The sequence below is a fragment of the Cetorhinus maximus genome, chromosome 29, assembly GCF_964194155.1.
Source record: "Cetorhinus maximus chromosome 29, sCetMax3.hap1.1, whole genome shotgun sequence".
Lineage (NCBI taxonomy): Eukaryota > Metazoa > Chordata > Chondrichthyes > Lamniformes > Cetorhinidae > Cetorhinus > Cetorhinus maximus.
This window is the reverse complement of record NC_135907.1, coordinates 10,083,040-10,105,516: the sequence shown is the minus strand read 5'-3', so window position 1 is coordinate 10,105,516 and position 22,477 is coordinate 10,083,040. Positions and strand designations below refer to the sequence as shown.

Below are 22,477 nucleotides of genomic sequence, written 5' to 3'. Positions count from 1 at the left end.
CAGGAGGGCAGGCCAGGAGCAGCAGCAGGCACAGTTTTGAAGTGTTTTTGCAAAAGAAGCAAATGTGAGGTGAGAAAAAACTTTTTCACACAGCGAGTCTGGAATGGACCCCCGAACCCAATCGCACCAATGCAGCATTAGCGGAGGAGAAATATAAAAGCCTCCTTACCGACACGGACAATCTTGCTGGCACTGAGTTCCTGCAATAAGGGACCGAGGATGTTGCTGTTTTGTGAGTACAGCTCATAACGATTAATTCCAAGGAAGAATTTCATCCAATTTGGATGTCCGTCAGCAGGAGAATCGAAAACTGGCAGGACATATTCCTGCCCATGACTGACCCTGGGAATGAAAAAAAACACTTCAACCATTGCAGAGCCTGGGTATCAGAACACTATACAACCAGTCATTAGAGTACCATGGATTACACATTGGATTACATCAGAGTGCTGTGCACAACAACCACTTATACTTATATAGCACCTTTAAAGTAATATAGCTTTCAAGATACTTCACCGGAACATTATTGAACAAAATATGACGCTGAAACACATAAGAAGATATTGGGCCAGATTACCAAAAGCTTGGTCAAAGTGATAAGTTTTAAGGCGTGTCTTAAAGGAAGCAAGTGAGGTAGAGAGGCAGAGAGGTGTAGGGTGGGAATTCCAGAGCTTGAGGCCTAGGCAACTGAAGGCACGGCCACCAATGGAGTGATTAAGATCAGGGATACTCAAAGAGGCAAGATTTAGAGGAGCATAGAAATCTCAGAGAGTTGTGGGTCTGGAGATTACGGAGATAGAGAGGGAAAGGCCATGGAGGGGTTTCAAAATAAGGATGAGAATTTTCAAATCAAGACATTCTTTGACCCAGAGTTAACGGAGGTCATTGAGCACAGATGTGGCAGGGGAACGGGACTTGCTGTGGGTTAAGGCATGGCAGCAGCGTTTTGGATCACCTCAAGTTTACGGCGGGTAGAATGTGGGAGAGCAGCCAGGAGTGTGTTAGATCAGTCAATCTAGAGGTGATGTAGGTAACAATGAGAGAGGGTTTCACTAACAAATGGGCTGACTCCAGGGTGACGTTGGGCCATGATACAGAGGTGGAAATAGACAGTCTTAGTGATTGCATGACAATGTGGTCAGACGCTCATCGGGGTCAAAAATAAAACTGAGATTGCAAACAAGTTTACTTTCAGACTATTGCCAGGGAGCGGAATGGAATCTGTATCTAGGGAACGGAGTTTGGAGTGGGTGCCGAAGACAATGGCACCTCATCCAGTGCTGGATGTCAGCTAAGAAGTCTCATAGTTTAGCAACAGTGGAGGAGTGAACAGAAGCGGTGGTGAGGTAGAGCTGGGTGTCGTCAGTGTATGTGTGAAAACTAATGCTGTACTCGCCAATGATATCACCTAGGGGTAGATGTAGATGGGAAACAGGAGGGGGCCAAGGAGAGGTCCATGGGGGAACACCAGAGGTAACGGTGTGGGGACAGGAAGCCATTGCAAGTGATACTCTGGCTATGATTATATAGATGGAATGGAATCAGTTAAGAGCAGTCCCACCCATCTGGGCAAGAGTAGAGAGGCGTTGGAGGAGGATGGTGTGGTCAAACGTGTCAAAGGCTAAGACAGGTTGAGAATGGTCAAGGAGGAATAGTTTGCCTTTGTCATGATCACGTAAAATGTCATTTATGATTTTGCTAAGAGCTGGTCCGGTGCTGTGGGAGGGGCAGAAACCTGATTGGACAGGTTCAAACATGGAGCTCTGGGAAAGGTGGGCACAGGTCGGGGAGGTAACAACACGTTCAAGGGCTTTGGAGAGGAAAGGGAGGTTACAGATGCAAGGATGGTGGGGTCAAGAGTTTCTTTTATGAAAAGGGGTAATAATGGCAGATTTATAGGAGAGACCCAACTGTGGACTAGCAGCTAACATAGGAACCAGGAGGGATGTTGGTTAATCAGCAGTTTAGTGGGAATAGGGCCGAGGGAGTGGGAGCTGGGACTCAGGGAGAAGATGAGCTCGATCAGGGTATGAGGGAAAATAGGAGAGAAACCTCCTTCTGTGCTGTAACTGTTCTATGATTCTACATAAGGAGGCTATTTTGCCCATGGTGTTCATCTCAGCTCTGTGCAAGAGAAATACAGCTTGTCCCACTCTCTCACCCTACCTCCTAATCTTTTCCCTGTGGCCCTGAATATTTTTTCTTTTCAGATAATTATCCAATTATATTTCGGAATCTATAATTGAATCTGCCTCCACCACACACTCATGCAGTACATTCCAGATTCTAACTACCCGCTGCATAAAAAAAGTGTTTTCTAATGTCACCTTTTGTTCCTTTGCCTGTCTATGTCCTCCTTGAAATCTATCTTTATCCTCCTCACAGCTCACAATACTTTTGTGTCATCTGCAAATTTTGAAATTATGCCCTGTTTACCCAAGTCTAGATCATTAATATGGAAATTTATCAGGCCTATGTCCTAACAATGAGCCCTGGGGAACCCCACTATCTACATTCCTACAGTCCAAAAAACATCCGTTCACCACTACTCACTGTTTCCTGTCACTCAGCTGATTTCATACCCATCCTGTCGCTATTCCTTTTATTCCATGGGCTTTAACTTTGCTGACAAGCCTGTTATGTGGCACTTTATCAAACTTATTTTGCAAGTTCATGTACATCATATTAACACCATTACACTCATCAACCCTCTGCTACCCCATCAATAAGCTAAAGCAACTTTGTTAAACATGATTTGTCCTTAACAAATCTGTTCTGGCTTTCCTTAATTAATTCACATTTCTCCAAGTGACTTCTTAATTTTGTCCCAGATTATTGTTTCTAAAAGCTTTCCCACACTGAGGTTAAACCTTCAACAGCACCTTCCAAAACCATGATCTCTACCACCTAGAAGGACAAGGGCAGCAGATGCATGGGGACACCACCCGCTGTTTCCTTCCAAGTCACACACTGTTTCATATTACATAAGAACATAAGAAATAACAGCAGGAGTAGATCATATTCTGCTTTTCTATTCTTAGAACCAAAGTTTCACACTTCCCCACATTATACTCCATCTGTCACCTTGTTGTCCACTCTCCTAACTTGTCTATATCTCTTTACATCCTTCTTGTGTCCTCCTCTTGCATTTCCACTTAGATTTGTATCATCAACAAACTTAGATGCATAATTTTCTGTCTCTTTGTCTAGGTCATTAATATAGATTGTAAACAGTTGAGGCCCCAGCACTGATCCTTGTGGCACTCCACTAGTCACAGCCTGCCAACTTGAAAATGCCCCATTTATCCCTACCCTCCTGTCTGTTAACCAATCTTCTATCCATGCCAATACATCAACACAACCTCATGAATCTTTACCTTATGTATTAACTTTTTGTGTGGCATTTTATTGAATGCCTTTTGGAAATCCAAGAATACGACATCTCCAATTTCCCTTTTACCTACCAACTAGTCACATCCTCACAAAACTCTTGTCAAACACCATTTTCTTTTTGTAAAACCATGTCGACTTTGTCTGATATTACAACGATTTTCTAAGGGTACTGTTAAGATTTCCTTAATAATAGATTCCAGCATTTTCCAGATGATTGACGGCAGGCTAACTGGCCTGTAGTTCCCTGGTTTCTTTCTCTTCCTTTCACATTTGCTAATTTCTAATCCACTCTGGAATCTAGGAAGTTTTGTAAAATCATAACCAGAGCACCCACTATTTCTGCAGCTAACTCTTTTAGAACTCTAGAATGTAGGCCATCAGGTCACGGGGATTTGTCAGCTTGTAACCCCTTAAGGTAAATAATACGACCATGCATCTGAACATACGAAATTGGAGCAAAAGTAGACTATTTGGCCCCTCGAGCCTGCTCTGCCATTCAATAAGATCATGTGTTTCAAATTCCACATTCCTGTCTACCTCCGATAACCTTTGATTCCCTTGCCTGACAAGAATCTATCTACCTCTGCCTTAAAAATATTCAATGACCCCGCCTCCCTTGCCTTCAGGGGCAGAGAATTCCAAAGTCACAAAACCCTCTGAGAGAAAAAAAATTCTCTTCTCTGTCCTAAAAGGGCGACCCCTAATTTTAAAACAGTGCCCCCTAGTTCTGGACTCGCCCACAATAGGAAACATCCTTTCCACGTCCACCTTGTCAAGACCGTTCAGGATCATATATACTTCAATCAAGTCACCCTTCACTCTTCTAAACTTTAGTGGAAAGAAGCCCAGTCTGTCCAACCTTTCCTCATAAGACAGCCCACTCATACGACCAGGTATCAACCTAGTAAACCTCCTCTGAACTACCTCCAACACATTCACATCCTTCCTTAAATAAGGAGGCCAAAATTGCACATAATATTCAAGATATGGTCTCACCAATGCCCTGTATAACTTTCATGTTCAATTCCTCATAATAAAGGATAACATTCCATTTGCCTTCTTCATTACTTGCTGTACCTGCATAATAGCTTTTTGTGACTCGTATGCTAGAACATCCAATCCCTCTGCACCTTGGAATTCTGCAGCTGTTCTCTATTTAAGTATTATTCTGCTTTTTTATTCCTCCTACCAAAGTGAAGAACTTCACATTTTCCTACAGTATACTCCATCTGCCAGACTTTTGCCCACTGACTCAGCCTATCCATATCTGTCTACAATCCTTTTGGCCTCTTCACAACATACGTTCCTACATATCTTTGTGTCATCTGCAAACTTAGCCACCATGCCTTCACTCCCCTCATCTAGGTCATTGACGGGCCTATTCTAAATTGTAAAAAGTTGAGGCCCCAGTACAGACCCCTGAGGGACTCCACTTGTCACATCCTGCCATCAGAAAATGACCCATTTATGCGTACTCTCTGTTTTCTGCCTGCCAGCTAATCGTCTATCCATGCTAATATGTTACCTACACCATGAGCTTTTATTTCCCGCAATAATCTTTGATATGGCACCTTATCAAATGCCTTCTGGAAATCCAAGTACAGCACGCCTACAGGCTCCCCTTTATCCACAGACCATGCTACTCCTTCAAAGAACTCCAATAAATTGGTTAAACATGATTTCCCTTTCACAAAACCATGCTGACTCTCCCCAATTATCTTGAGTTTCTCTAAGTGCTCAGCTATAAACCTCCTTAATGATCGATTCTAATACCTTCCCCATGACAGACATCAAGCTAACTGGCCCATAGTTTCCCATTTTTTGCCTCCCTCCCTTCTTGAATAGAGGGGTTATACTTGCTACTTTCCAATCTGATGGAACCTTTCTAGAATCCAGTGAATTTTGGAAAATTAACACCAACGCATTTACTATCGCATTAGCCACCTTTTTTAAGACCTGAGGATGAAGTCTATCAGGTCCTGGAGACTTGTCAACCGCAGTTCCATCAGTTTGCTCAGTATTGCTTCCCTAGTGATTGTAATTTCGCCAAGTTCCCCTTTCCCTTCCACCTCCTGATTTGCAGCTATTCCTGGAATGCTTTTTGTTTCCTCTATAGTGAAGGCAGAAGCAAAATATTTGTTCAGTTCATCCACCATTTCCTTATTAGCTACTATTAACTCCCCATTGTCACTCTCTAGAGGATCAACGCTCACTTTACTTACTCTTTTCCTTTTTAAGTACCTGTAGAAACTCGTTATCTGTTTTTCCATTTCTAGCTAGCTTCCTCTCATACTCTAATTTCTTTCTCCTGATTAACCTTTTAGACATTCTCTACCATTCTTTATATTCAGACCAATCATCGGACCTGCTACTCACCTTGGTTTCTTCCTTAAGTTTGATGCTTTCCTTAAGTTAACCATGGATAGTGGGTCCCCCCCTTAGACTTTTTCTTAAGAGTAGGAGTGTGCTCATGCCGAGCATTTTGAAATGCCCCCTTAAATGTCTGCCACTGCTTCTCTACATTTCTATCCCCCAGCCCGGTATCCCAGTTCACTTCAGCTAGCGCAGTTCTCACACCCACAAGGGCCAGGGTTTTCCAGGTCGTTGGATGGGCTCAGTGGGGGTGGCCGGGACCACCGCCCGCACTCCGGCCCTGACCGAGGTTTCACGCTGGGGCTGGCCAATTAACGGTCCAGCTAGTGTCAAACACGAGCTGCGGCGCTCAACCCCGCCGGGTGAGAGGGGCGGGAGAGTCACGAGTGCTGAAGTGCACGCGGTAAAAGCTCCCTGAGGCACGGAGCGGCCTCGGGGAGCTGAAGATTTTTAATCACTAAAAGCAAAAGAATTTGAAAATATTGAAAACATGTCCCACCGGGGGACATGTGAAATATGAGTGCAAAATGTCTTTTTTTTTAAATCACTGGACAAAACCCCCATCCCACCCGTGGGTGAGGTTTTGCCAAAAGTGCAAAGGCCTTTTGGCCCTTCCACCCACCCGCCAACTGGACGGGCAACGAAATATTCCCATCAATTAGTTGCTTAGGGGCCTTAATAGGCCACTTAATTGTCAGCGGGTGCGTTGCCGATTCCCGGGCATGCCCGCCGGCCGAAATACTGCGCGAGTCTGCGATGGTGCGACACGCCCTGCCCAACATATTCGCGCGTTGTTTTACGCACGTTTGGGTCGGGCACACGCCCTGCCCGACGAGCCAAAAGTTCTGCCCACAGCTGCCCCTTAAAATACTAGTCGTAGATGCACCCTTCTTCCTTTCAAACAGGATGTAAAATTCAATCATATTGTGCTCGCTTCTCCCTCAGGGTGCCTTCACTCTGAGGTCACTAATTAATCCTGTCACCTTACACAACACCGAGTCTAATATAACCTGCTCTCTGGTTGGTTCCAGAACCTGCTGCTCTAAGAAACTAACTGGAAAGCATTCTATGAACTCCTCACCCTGGCTACCACTGCCAATCGGATTTTTCCAGTCTATATGTGGATTAAAATCACCCGTGATTTTGCTGTCTCTTTATCAAGAGCACCTAATATTTTTTCTTGCACACTTTGTCCTGCATTGTGGTTACTGTTAAGGGGCCTGTAGACCACTCCCACTAGTGATTTGCTTCCCCTACTATTTCTCATCGACACCCAAACCAATTCCACATCCTGATCTCCTAAACCAAACCCAGACCCCCGCCATTAATTGGCCAGCCAGCATGAAAAGTGCGCTGAGAAGCTCAGAGCTGCGGTGGGGTGTGGGGTGTGGGGTGGGGGCGGGAAGAGTGCAAGCGCTAAAAACTGCACATGCGCTGGGGAGCACGCACTGAAAGCTCCCTGAAGGCAGGGAACTGCCTCAGGGAGCTGAAGGATTGTGAGGTCAGGAATAAAGATTTTGAGACTGTGAAAAACATGTTCCCACATAGGACTCACTCACATGAACAAGGACATAGTAAAAATGTTGTCAAAACATTTTTATTTTCTTTAAATTAATGTTTGAAACCTCATTCCGCCCGTGGATGAGGTTTCCTAAAAACTCCAAAGGCCGCCTGGCCAATTCGCCCGACTACAAGCTGTAAGGGCAGTGGGCACACTGCCGACTCTCACGGGCATACACCCACCGAACGAAATATCACTCGAGTGCGCAGTGACATCGGGACGCTCGCCCAACGTCATAGCGTGCTACTGTACACCCGATCGGGTCAGGCAAGTGCCCGCCCAGGGGATGTAAATTCCTGCACAATGTAAACACTGCATTATATTAGAGTACAATGCACACACTGTGTTATATTAGAGTACCATGTACACACTGTGTTACATTAGACTACAATGTAAACACTGTTATATTAGACTATCATGCACTTGCTGTGTTATATTAGAGTCCCATGTACACACTGTGTTACATTAGACTACCATGTAAACACTGTTATATTAGACTATCATGCACTTGCTGTGTTATATTAGAGTCTCATGTACACACTGTGTTACATTAGACTACCATGTAAACACTGTTATATTAAGAGTACAATGCACAAGCTGTGTTACATTAGACTACAATGTAAACACAGTTATATTAGACTGCAATGCACACACTGTGTTAAATTAGAGTACCATGTACAAACTGTGTTACATTAGACTACCATGTAAACACTGTTATATTAGACTACAATGCACACACTGTGTTAAATTAGAGTACCATGTACACGCTGTGTTACATTAGACTACCATGTAAACACTGTTATATTAGACTACAATGCACACGCTGTGATATATTAGAGTACAATGCACACACTGTGTTATATTAGAGTACAATGCACACACTGTGTTATGTTAGAGTACAATGCACACACTGTGTTATATTAAAGTACAATGCACACTCTGTGTTTTATTAGTCTACAAGCACACGTTGTGTTATATTAGAGTACAATGCACACACTGTGTTATATTAGAGTACAGTGCACACACTGTGTTATATTAGAATACAATGCACACACTGTGTTATATTAGAATACAATGCACACAGTGTGTTATATTAGAATACAATGCACACGCTGTGTTATATTAGAGTACAATGCACACGCTGTGTTATATTAGAGTACAATGCACACGCTGTGTTATATTAGAGTACAATGCACACGCTGTGTTATATTAGAGTACAATGCACACGCTGTGTTATATTAGAGTACAATGCACACGCTGTGTTATATTAGAGTACAATGCACACGCTGTGTTATATTAGAGTACAATGCACACGCTGTGTTATATTAGAGTAGAATGCACACACTGTGTTATATTAGAGTGCAATGCACACACTGTGTTATATTAGAGTACAATGCACACACTGTGTTATATTAGAGTACAATGCACACACTGTGTTATATTAGAGTACAATGCACACACTGTGTTATATTAGAGTACAATGCACACACTGTGTTATATTAGAGTACAATGCATACTCTGTTATTTTAGAGTAGAATGCACACACTGTGTTATATTAGAGTAGAATGCACACACTGTGTTATATTAGAGTACAATGCACACACTGTGTTATATTAGACTACAATGCACACACTGTTATATTAGAGTAGAATGCACACAATGTGTTATATTAGAGTACAATGCACACACTGTGTTATATTAGAGTACAATGCATACTCTGTGTTATTTTAGAGTAGAATGCACACACTGTGTTATATTAGAGTACAATGCACACACTGTGTTATATTAGAGTACAATGCACACACTGTGTTATATTAGAGTACAATGCACACACTGTGTTATATTAGAGTAGAATGCACACAATGTGTTATATTAGAGTACAATGCACACGCTGTGTTATATTAGAGTACAATGCACACACTGTGTTATATTAGAGTACAATGCACACACTGTGTTATATTAGAGTACAATGTACACACTGTGTTATATTAGAGTACAATGCACACAATGTGTTATATTAGAGTACAATGCACACACTGTGTATATTAGAGTAGAATGCACACACTGTGTTATATTAGAGTACAATGCACACACTGTGTTATATTAGAGTACAATGTACACACTGTGTTATATTAGAGTACAATGCACACACTGTGTTATATTAGAGTACAATGCACACACTGTGTTATATTAGAGTACAATGCACACGCTGTGTTATATTAGACTACAATGCACACGCTGTGTTATAGTAGAGTAGAATGCACACGCTGTGTTATATTAGAGTACAATGCACACACTGTGTTATATTAGACTACAATGCACACGCTGTGTTATAGTAGAGTAGAATGCACACACTGTGTTATATTAGAGTACAATGCACACACTGTGTTATATTAGAGTACAATGCACACACTGTGTTATATTACAGTAGAATGCACACACTGTGTTATATTAGAGTAGAATGCACACACTGTGTTATATTAGAGTACAATGCACACACTGTGTTATATTAGAGTACAATGCACACACTGTGTTATATTAGAGTACAATGCACACACTGTGTTATATTAGAGTACAATGCACACACTGTGTTATATTAGAGTAGAATGCACACAATGTGTTATATTAGAGTACAATGCACACGCTGTGTTATATTAGAGTACAATGCACACGCTGTGTTATATTAGAGTACAATGCACACACTGTGTTATATTAGAGTACAATGCACACACTGTGTTATATTAGAGTACAATGCATACTCTGTGTTATTTTAGAGTAGAATGCACACACTGTGTTATATTAGAGTACAATGCACACACTGTGTTATATTAGAGTACAATGCACACACTGTGTTATATTAGAGTAGAATGCACACAATGTGTTATATTAGAGTACAATGCACACGCTGTGTTATATTAGAGTACAATGCACACACTGTGTTATATTAGAGTACAATGCACACACTGTGTTATATTAGAGTACAATGTACACACTGTGTTATATTAGAGTACAATGCACACAATGTGTTATATTAGAGTACAATGCACACACTGTGTATATTAGAGTAGAATGCACACACTGTGTTATATTAGAGTACAATGCACACACTGTGTTATATTAGAGTACAATGTACACACTGTGTTATATTAGAGTACAATGCACACACTGTGTTATATTAGAGTACAATGCACACACTGTGTTATATTAGAGTACAATGCACACGCTGTGTTATATTAGACTACAATGCACACGCTGTGTTATATTAGAGTACAATGCACACAATGTGTTATATTAGAGTACAATGCACACACTGTGTATATTAGAGTAGAATGCACACACTGTGTTATATTAGAGTACAATGCACACACTGTGTTATATTAGAGTACAATGTACACACTGTGTTATATTAGAGTACAATGCACACACTGTGTTATATTAGAGTACAATGCACACACTGTGTTATATTAGAGTAGAATGCACACACTGTGTTATATTAGAGTACAATGCACACACTGTGTTATATTAGAGTACAATGCACACACTGTGTTATATTAGAGTACAATGCACACACTGTGTTATATTAGAGTACAATGCACACACTGTGTTATATTAGAGTACAATGCACACACTGTATTATATTAGTGTACAATGCACACACTGTGTTATATTAGAGTACAATGCACACGCTGTGTTATATTAGAGTACAATGCACACACTGTGTTATATTAGAGGACAATGCACACAGTGTGTTATATTAGAGTACAATGCACACACTGTGTTATATTAGAGTACAATGCACACACTGTGTTATATTAGAGGACAATGCACACAGTGTGTTATATTAGAGTACAATGCACACACTGTGTTATATTAGAGGACAATGCACACACTGTGTTATATTAGAGTACAATGCACACACTGTGTTATATTAGAGTACAATGCACACGCTGTGTTATATTAGAGTACAATGCACACGCTGTGTTATATTAGAGTACAATGCACACGCTGTGTTATATTAGAGTACAATGCACACGCTGTGTTATATTAGAGTACAATGCACACGCTGTGTTATATTAGAGTACAATGCACACGCTGTGTTATATTAGACTACAATGCACACACTGTGTTATATTAGAATACAATGCACACAGTGTGTTATATTAGAATACAATGCACACAGTGTGTTATATTAGAGTACAATGCACACGCTGTGTTATATTAGAGTACAATGCACACACTGTGTTATATTAGAGTACAATGCACACACTGTGTTATATTAGAGTACAATGCACACACTGTGTTATATTAGAGTACAATGCACACACTGTGTTATATTAGAGTACAATGCACACGCTGTGTTATATTAGAGTACAATGCACACGCTGTGTTATATTAGACTACAATGCACACGCTGTGTTATATTAGAGTACAATGCACACGCTGTGTTATATTAGAGTACAATGCACACGCTGTGTTATATTAGAGTACAATGCACACGCTGTGTTATATTAGAGTACAATGCACACACTGTGTTATATTAGAGTACAATGCACACACTGTGTTATATTAGAATACAATGCACACAGTGTGTTATATTAGAGTACAATGCACACACTGTGTTATATTAGAGTACGTGGAGACTTTATTTCACACTGGAGTACCTGATTTTACATTAATCTGATTGATACATCACAGCATCGCCCTGTCTATATATCATTTTGTCACACAGCATCTGTGTTGTATAAGACTATGCCCCCCCCAACCACCAATGTTTCCACTGACTAACTGAGCTGTGTTCCACTCACCAGCCATCACTGTTGCTGCTTTTTGGATTGAATTTTTCTGCTGAGTTTTCAGAGAAGAGCTGATCATCAGGTGTCAGTGCTGGAATAGGTATGTTATAGAGCGCATGTTTAAATAGTGCAGCCAGCTTGGATATGTTCTGGGGTTCACTGCCTGACTGTGAATGTTGCTTTTGACGGAACGGTTGGCTCTTGTCGTTTGAATTTGCCACCGTTTCCAGGGATTGAGATGTGCAGCTCGATCCCCTGTTGTTGGCGTAATTCTTAAGTTCTCTGTTCAACTTTGATGACTTTCCCTTTATCGCTGGTCGGTTTGTGGACAGAGCAACCGTCTGGTCTCTAGCCTGGCTGCGATGGTCACAACTTTCCTGCATGCCTATCTCCTTTATGGGCATCAGAGCTATCAAGACATGCAGCACCAGGCTGGTTAGAATTAAAATCAAGAGCATCAGTTTGGATTTCCAGAATATCAGCATCGGGACTCTTCGATTTGTCATGGCATATCCTTAAAAGTTCCCGATTATGAATTTTGAGAATAATTGATGTTGAAATATGGTTTGTTTGCACATCTGTTCAGTCCTCTACTCAATTTAGACTGGATAACTCGCAGGCTGTATTACTGGGTTTGCTCACAGCAGCTCCGGTCAGTATGACCGTTCTGGCTTATCACACTGCAAACAGAGATCAGTTAATGTCCAAAGGTGACTTGGAATCAGCCGTGGAGACTGTACATCTCGTCAGGCTCCTCATATCTGCAGCCAAGGACAGAAGCAGTAACAGGCCGACTGTTTCACATCAGCCCCCGGAACGTGGATGTTCGTAAGATGAAAGAGCCTTAGAATCACTTGATATCATGGAAGGAAGAGGACATTCACCTGTGCCAGGGTTGGCCCATAAACTGCAGTTACTCCAAAACCTGTCCTCTTCCTGGATCCTTTCATATTGCACAATACCTACAGCAGAGTAACAGGCCACTCAGCCCGACAGGTTCACACCAGAGCCTCCTCCCACCTCCCATCATTCATCCCCATCAAGACATCCTTCTGTTCCTTTCCTTTCCAAATGATGATCCAATTAATTCTTAAATGATTTTCTACTCTCTGCCTTAATAGCTTGATAATTGGTGGTGAGTGCACAATCCTCTGTGACTAGGCTCAGTGAAGCTCACTCGACACTGTCCCCCTCAAACACACCCAAGGCAACTACACTACAGGTTAAATACAGAGTAAAGCTCCCTCTACACTGCCTCATCAAACACTCCCAGGGCCGGCTCAGCATGAGTTAGATATAGCGTATAGCTCCCTCTACACTGTCCCCCTCAAACGCACCCAGGGCAACTACACTACAGGTTAAATACAAAGTAAAACTCCCTCTACACTGCCCTATCAAACACTCCCAGGACAGGTACAGCACGGGGTTAGATATAGAGTATAGCTCCCTCTACACTGCCCTATCAAACACTCCCAGGACAGGTACAGCACGGGGTTAGATACAGAGTAAAGCTCCCTCTACACTGCCCTATCAAACACTCCCAGGACAGGTACAGCACGGGGTTAGATATAGAGTATAGCTCCCTCTACACTGCCCTATCAAACACTCCCAGGACAGGTACAGCACAGGGTTAGATATAGAGTATAGCTCCCTCTACACTGCCCTATCAAACACTCCCAGGACAGGTACAGCACGGGGTTAGATATAGAGTAAAGCTCCCTCTACACTGTTCCCCTCAACCACTTCCAGGACAGGTACAGCACGGGGTTAGATATAGAGTAAAGCTCCCTCTACACTGTCCCCATCAAACACTCCCAGGACAGGTATAGCACGGGGTTAGATATAGAGTAAAGCTCCCTCTACACTGTCCCCATCAAACACTCCCAGGGCAGGTACAGCACGGGGTTAGATATAGAGTAAAGCTCCCTCTACACTGTCCCCATCAAACACTCCCAGGACAGGTACAGCACGGGGTTAGATATAGAGTAAAGCTCCCTCTACACTGTTCCCCTCAAACACTCCCAGGACAGGTACAGCACGGGGTTAGATACAGAGTATAGCTCCCTCTACACTGCCCCCATCAAACACTCCCAGGGCAGGTACAGCACAGGGTTAGATACAGAGTAAAGCTCCCTCTACACTGTCCCCATCAAACACTCCCAGGACAGGTACAGCACAGGGTTAGATACAGAGTAAAGCTCCCTCTACACTGTCCCCATCAAACACTCCCAGGACAGGTACAGCACGGGGTTAGATACAGAGTAAAGCTCCCTCTACACTGTCCATGTCAAACACTCCCAGGACAGGTACAGCACGGGGTTAGATACAGAGTAAAGCTCCCTCTACACTGTCCCCATCAAACACTCCCAGGACAGGTACAGCACGTGGTTAGATACAGAGTAAAGCTCCCTCTACACTGTCCCCATCAAACACTCCCAGGACAGGTACAGCACGGGGTTAGATACAGAGTAAAGCTCTCTCTACACTGCCCTATCAAACACTCCCAGGACAGGTACAGCACGGGGTTAGATACAGAGTAAAGCTCTCTCTACACTGTCCCCATCAAACACTCCCAGGGCAGCTACAGCACAGGTTAAATATAGAATAAAGCTCTGTTGGGACTTGTGAATCCCAGTTGCACACTTGTTGTGGGATGGCCAAGTTGGTCCTATAGATAGAGTTGGTCAGCAGACACTTCTTAGGTGGAACACATTCTGTTTGTTTACAAAGGTCCTCAGCAGCTACTTATGTGTACGTTCACATCAAACCCTATCTCCATACTGGTGGCTACTAATTACAGACTACTGACTACAGAGGTAGCCGGTGCTACTCTTCTATTGGTTAAACAAGATCATGTGATCTTCCTTTACAACATTCTTCTTAAAGGTATACTACACATTTAGATAAAACCATACTTACCACAAGCTCCCTCTGCACTGCCTCACCAAACACGCCCAGGACAGGTACAGCACGGGGTTCGATACAGAGTAAAGCTCCCTCTACACTGTCCCCATCAAACACTCCCAGGACAGGTACAGCACGGGGTTAGATACAGAGTAAAGCTCCCTCTACACTGTCCCCATCAAACACTCTCAGGACAGATACAGCACAGGGTTAGATACAGAGTAAAGCTCCCTCTACACTGTCCCCATCAAACACTCCCAGGACAGGTACAGCACGGGGTTAGATACAGAGTAAAGCTCCCTCTACACTGTCCATGTCAAACACTCCCAGGACAGGTACAGCACGGGGTTAGATACAGAGTAAAGCTCCCTCTACACTGTCCCCATCAAACACTCCCAGGACAGGTACAGCACGTGGTTAGATACAGAGTAAAGCTCCCTCTACACTGTCCCCATCAAACACTCCCAGGACAGGTACAGCACGGGGTTAGATACAGAGTAAAGCTCTCTCTACACTGCCCTATCAAACACTCCCAGGACAGGTACAGCACGGGGTTAGATACAGAGTAAAGCTCTCTCTACACTGTCCCCATCAAACACTCTCAGGACAGATACAGCACAGGGTTAGATACAGAGTAAAGCTCCCTCTACACTGTCCCCATCAAACACTCCCAGGGCAGGTACAGCACGGGGTTAGATACAGAGTAAAGCTCCCTCTACACTGTCCCCATCAAACACTCCCAGGGCAGGAACAAACTTTTAAAAATCATACCGAGGTTATCCAATTGAATTGGGCAGCCAGATTTTGTTTGAATGCACACGGCCACAGAGCACTGGCCCTCAATTCAAATTATAAATATAGGAAAATGCTCCAGGCGTGAGTAACCAGAATCATTTAAAATTGGAAGCTCTTTTTATTCTTTCACAGGATGTGCACGTGACTGGCTAGGCCAGCACTTTTATTGCCCATCCCTAAATGCCCTTGAACCACTGCAGTCCACCTGGTGTAGGTACACTCACAGTGCTCTTAGGAAGGGAGTTCCAGGATTTTGTCTCAGTGACAATGAAAGAGTGGCCAATATAGTTCCGAGTCAGGATGGTGTGTGGCTTAGAAGGGAGCTTGCAGGTAGTGGTGTTCCCATGCATCTGCTGCCCTTGTCTACCAGTCGGTAGAGGCCGTGGGTTTGGAAGGTGCTATTGAAGGAGCCTTGGTGAGTTGCTGCAGTGCATCATGTAGATGGTACACACTGCTGCTACTGTGCATCAGTGGTGGAGGGAGTGGATGTTGGAGGTGATGGATGTGGTGCCGATCAAGCGGGCTGCTTTGTCCTGGATGGTGTCGAGCATTGTGAGTTTGATGGAGCTACACTCATCCAAGCAAGCGGAGAGTATTCCATCACACTCCTGACGTATGCCTTGTAAATTGTGGACAGGCTTTGGGAAGTCAGGAGGTGAGTCACACTCTGCAGAATCCCCAGCTTCTGACCTGCTCTTGTAGCCACAGTATTTATATGGTTAGTCCGGTTCAGTTTCCGGTCAATGGTAACCCCAGTATGTTGATAGTGGGGGATTCAGCAAGGGTAATGCCATGGAATGTCAAGAGGCGATGGTTAGATTCTCTCTTATTGGAGATGGACATTGCCTGGCACTTGTGTGGCATGAATGTCATGAATGTTACTTGCCGCTTGTCAGCCCAAGCCTAAATGTTGTCCAGGTCTTGCTGCATTTGGACATGGACTGCTTCATTATCTGAGGAGTCACGAATGGTGCTGAACATTGTGCAATCATCAACAAACATCCCCACTTCTGACCTTATGATGGAAGAAAGGTCATTGATGAAGCAGCTGAAGATGGTTGGGCCAAGGACACCACCCTGAGGAACTCCTACAGTGATGTCCTGGAACGGAGATGATTGACCTCCAACAACCACAACCATCTTCCTTAGTGCTAGGTAATACTCCAACAAGTGGAGAGTGTTCCCCAATTTCCATTGATTCCAGTTTTGCTAGGGCTCCTTGATGCCACACCTAGTTTGAACAGTTTTAGTCTGTTCAGCCTAACGCACTGTATTCCACTCACCATATTTAAGTTATAAAATGTTACATTTCTGATATGCTATCCACGATGTAACATTGACCAAATATACATTGCTAAACACAGTTCGGTGGTAAATCATCAGTGAAAGCTTCAAAGAGCTAAACAACACACCACCAATTTAACTGTCCAAATATTCATCTAAGGGTTAAACTGCAGCTATTTATTTCAATAAGTGGAGAGCAAAAGGATCAATAATTTGCCTCAGCTGGAATCCAATTGATTTGTGAACTCCGGTGCTACCAATATCGAGTAGGATTATAATGGGGAAAGTCCAATGATTAGAGAGAAACATTAGAACCCAGACACTAGAGTTTTTTTGTATTTATTCATGGGATGTGGGCTTTGCTGGCTGGGCCAGCATTTATTGCCCATCCCTAGTTGCCCTTGGGAAGGTGGTGGTGAGCTGCCTTCTTGAACCGCTGCAGTCCATGTGGTGTAGGTACCACCCACAGCGCTGTTAGAGTGAACCAGTCATGGGCAGGTCCAGTCAGGCACCAGTTTGTTTCTGTACAAACACAGCTCCTGGGACAGAGAAAGGTGCCCTGGGTCAGTGTGACCAGCTCTGTACTTTGAGCATCTCTCCAGTCGATACAGTTCAAGCTTGCACGTGGTGAGAGTTGGTGAGAGATGTTGACACTGAGAAATGTAAATAAATAGGCAAGGAAGAGCCATCGATATTCATTTTATTCATTTGTATGACCTTGTGTATCTCCCTCCCCAAGAATGAGTTTACACAAAAATACAGAGAGGTCACAACATGGAAGCAGGCCATTTGGCTCAGGCCCACCATGCCCTGTTTACTCCACATATATGAACAAATAGTCCTGAATCACATTCACTCACCCCCTTCCTATATCCCTTTCTCCCCTTTTCCTTCATTCACCTATATAATCTTCAATATCCACAGTTTTTGCTTCAACCACTAATCCTGGAAGAGACTGCGACAGCCTCACAGCTCGGGGTAAAAAAAATTCCCTTGCTCCTTGTTAAATCTCTTACCTTTAATCTTGTTTCTGTGACTTTGTGCTTGATCCCTCAAATATTAGTCTGCTTCTATCTACCCTATCCCATCCTGTCATTTTCCTCTACCATTTTGTATATAATTTGTGGCATTCTAATGGAAAAGTCTTCCCATCAGGAAGCATCTCATGAGTCTCCATCTCCGAAGCTTCAAGTTCCTTACTGCTCAATATTGCACACAGTACTCGGGCCAACTGCTTATCCAACACCCAGTACTAGGTGAGAAAAGATTTCCTCCAATTAAATATTGGGGAGGCCAAAGCCAGGATTTTCCGATCCCTCCCGCCGACGGGATCTTCTGGTCCCACCAAAGTCAACGGAGTTTTGAATGGCTCGCCGCATCCATTGCAGCAGGACCTGCCAAGCCGGGACCGGAAAATCCCGGCCATTGTCTTTGGTCCCCGGCACCAACACCTTATCCCAGCGTTACATCTGCCTTGGCTAACTCCCTCGCCACTGATTTCGTTCCTCTCCCTGGAAACTGTTTGAGGCTCGGCCAGGCTGTTCATAGCCTTGGTTTGACATCGGACACAAAATGATCTTCCAGCCAGAAATCTGTGCCATCACTAAAGCCTCTGTAACACCTCTGGACTCAGTACCTGCCTCAGCTCATTTTCTGCTGAAACCATCACCCACAACTTTGTGGCCTCTGGACTTGATTACTCCAACACTCTCCTGGCCAGCCTCCCATTCCCTACCCTCCATAAACTTGAGGTTATTAAAACTCTGCTGCCTGTGTCCTAATTTGCACCTAGACCTGATCAACCATCACCCCTTTCCCACCTACATTGGCTTCCAATTAAGCAGCTGCGATTTTAACATTCTCATCTTTTCAAATCCCTTCATGGCCTCGGCCACCACCCCCCCACCGCGCTTCTCCACAAACCTCCCAGATCTCCGCACTCCTCTAATTCTGTGCTTAACACCCGATTTTAATCGCTTCGTCTTTCGTGGCTCTGCATTCAGCTACCATGGCTCTGAAATTCCCTCCCTAAACCCTTCAGTCTCTCTCTACATCTTTCCTCCCTACCATGTTTCCTGCCTTGTAACAGTGTCTACATTTCAAAAGTACTTCATTGGTTATAAAGTGCTTTGGGATGCCCGTGTGGTTGTTCTCAGAATCACAGAATTTAATGGCACAGAAGGAGGCCATTCAGCCCATCGTGTCTGCACCAGCTCTCCAAATGAGCGTTATGACCTAGTGCCATTGCCCTGCCTTTCCCCCATACCCCTACACATTGTTTCTATTCAAATAATCATCTAATGCCTTCTTGAATGCCTCGATTGAACCTGCCTCCACCACACTTCCAACAGTGCATTCCAGACTTGAACCACTTGTTGTGTGAAAAAGTTTTTTCTCATGTCACATTTGCTTCTTTTGCAAATCACTTTAAGTCTGTGCCCTCTCGCCCTTGATCCTTTTACGAGCAGGAACAACTTCTCTCTATCTACTCTCTCCAGCCCCCTCATGATTTTGAGCATCTCTATCGAATCTCCTCTTAGCCTTCTTCTCTCCGAGGAGAACAGTCCCAACCTCTCCAATCTATCCTCATAGCTGAAGTTTCTCATTCCTAGAGCCATTCCTGTAAACCTCTTCTGCACTCTCTCCAATATGTTCACATCCTTCCTATAATGTGGCACCCAGAACTGTACACAATACTCTAACTGAGGTCTAACAAGTGTCTTACATTAATTCAGCATAACCTCCTTGCTCTTGTACTCTACGTCCCTATTAATAAAGCCCAGGATACTATATGCTTTATTAACTGCTCTCTCCACTTGTCCTACCACCTTCAATGATCTATGCACATATACCTCCAGGTCTTTCTGCTCCTGCATCCCCTTCAAAATTTCACCCCTTATTTTAAATTGTCTGTCCATCTTCTACCTATCAAAATGCATCACCTCATACTACTCCACACTGAACTTCATCTGCCACCTATCTGCCCACGCCACCAACTTGTCTATGTCCTTTTGAAGTTCTACTCTGTCCTCCTCACAGTTTACAGCACTCCCAAGCTTTGTATCATTCACAAACTTTGAAATTGTCCCCTGCACACCAATATCTAGATCATTAATATAAATCAGGAAAAGCAAGGGTCCCAATACCGACCCCTGGGGAACCCCACTACAAACCTTCCTCCAGCCTGAAAAATATTCATTGACCATTACTCTCTGCTTCCTATTTTTCAGTCAATTTTGTATCCATGTTGCTACTGTCCCTTTTATTCCATCGGCAATAACTTTTCTCTCAAGTCTGTTGTATGGCACTGTATCAAATGCCTTTTGAAAGTCCATATACACCACATCAACAGCATTACTCTCATCGAACTTTTCTGTCACCTCTTCAAAAAACTCCAGCAAGTTAGTTAAACACAATTTTCCCTTTAGAAATCTATGCTGACTCTTCCTTATCAAGCCATATTTTTCCACGTGGCTAATAATTCTATCCCGAATAATTGTATCTAGAATCTTGCCCACCACTGAAGTTAAACCGACTGGCCTGTAATTGCTGGACTTATCCTTACAACTTTTTTTGAACAAGGGCATAATGTTTGCAATTCTCCAGTCCTCTGGCACCTCCCTGAGTCTAGGGAAGACTGAAAGATTATGGCCAGTGCCCCTGCAATTTCTACTCTCACTTCCTTCAATATCCTTAGATGCATCTCATCCGGTTCCAGTGCCTTGTCAACTTTAGGTACCGACAGTCTGTTCAACACTTCCTCCTTATCAATTTTGAACCCTTCTAGTGACAGAGTTTCCTGGTCTGTCACCATGGCCTGGGTAGCAGCTATCTCCTTGGTAAAGACGGATGCAAAGTATTCATTTAATACCTCAGCCCCTTCGTCCATGTGTAAATTCCCATTTAGGTCCCTAATTGGCCCCACTCCTCCTTTTACTATTGTTTTACTATTTATATGCCAATAAAAGAGTTTGGGATTCCCCTTTCTGTTGGCTGCCAGCCTTTTCTCATAATCCCTCTTCGCTTCTCTAATATGCTTTTTCATCTCCCCTCTGAACCTTCTGTATTCCTCTTGGTTTTCAATTGTATTTTCTACCTGACACCTGTCATAAGCGCACATTTTCTTCTTTATCTTAATTTCTATCTCCTTTTTCATCCAGGGAGCTCTGGATTTGCCCTACCTTTCCCCTTTCGATGGATTATACCTTGACTGTGTCCGAACCAATTCTTTTTTGAAGGTTGTTCAGTTCCAGTTTTTCCCGCCAATCTTTCGTCTCTTTCGCTCTATAAATTCAAGCCTTTTTTTTTTCAGTTACCTGATGGATTTCATTAACCATAATCGTATCCAGCAACACCACCTTATAGGCTGACTGACCTCTTCAAGGAAGGAGCCCTGTACAGAGTTTCACAATTCCATGCCCTTTTCTCCCTCTCTGTCCCAATCGATAAGTGGATGACTGAAACCTCACAGAACAATAATTTGGTTAATTCATCTCTCTAGTCGGACTGTAGGTTTCCTCATCCATTTCCTCCCCACAATCTGGAGCTCTGAGATACACCCCGACTAGAGGATCAAACCCCCTTTATCTTGGAGCTCCAAACATATTGACTCAGCTCTCTCCCTTCCTTGTCTGCATCACCCTCTCTACAGCATGGATCCCCCCCTCGACTTCCACTAATATTGCTCACAGTCTCCCTTATCTTTTTTCTACTTCCTAAAAATATTGAGATATATTTAGTTACCATACTTGTCTAGTTTGTAGCTGGTTTCTGGTAATGCTTTAAATCCAGACCTTACTGTGAAATAAACGCATTCAGTCGCCAACCTATTTCGCATATTCTTATAGACACAAAATAATATAAACATTTGAAGCTTCTTGCCCCCCAAACACCATTCCTTATCCCATTTTTTTGTCTAAACTATCTTCAAGTTTACTTCAGTCTTTTCCCCATTTATAACTACTCCATGTCTCTCTCCCTACCTAGTTACTCAATTTGCCAGTACATTAATGCCCTCCATGTTAAAGTGGAGCACATCCTTGTGAGAAAGGTGTCCCAGAACTGGTGCCAATGCGCAAAGTGCGTCTCTCTTCCTGGCACTTTGACACCTCTAATCCAGGCTTGTCCAACCTTTCTGCGCGCGGGTGTAGGGGATGGGGGGGCACATTTCAATTTTTTTCTCACTCGAGATGAGCAAATTTTGGAAAGATAATGTTCGGCACATTAAACTGAATTTTAAACTAAAGTTGAGGTTTGAAGATAACAAACTGCTGAGCAAAAATAAAGCAATAAATAGATAATTTTTTTAATAAGTAATTAATAAAGATGACCATTGGAGTGTGAGAGGGTCAGTGTGTGTGTCCGGCTCACTCCC

The 22,477-nt window shown here is 43.3% G+C and overlaps 1 protein-coding gene and 1 long non-coding RNA gene across 2 annotated transcripts in view; both read right to left on the bottom strand.

Moving 5' to 3' along the window:
* Nucleotides 1–21,520, bottom strand: part of LOC144669491 (extracellular serine/threonine protein kinase FAM20C-like) — an 86,285-nt gene extending 64,765 nt beyond the window's left edge. Inside the window, 3 exon segments of the mRNA XM_078531960.1 lie at nt 170–342; nt 12,133–13,082; nt 21,420–21,520. Coding sequence (XP_078388086.1) covers nt 170–342; nt 12,133–12,626 — 667 coding nt within the window. The 5' untranslated portion in view covers nt 12,627–13,082; nt 21,420–21,520.
* The window catches only part of LOC144669613 (uncharacterized), a 251,045-nt gene that overhangs the window by 211,547 nt on the left and 17,021 nt on the right, over nt 1–22,477 (bottom strand). The window lies entirely within an intron of this gene.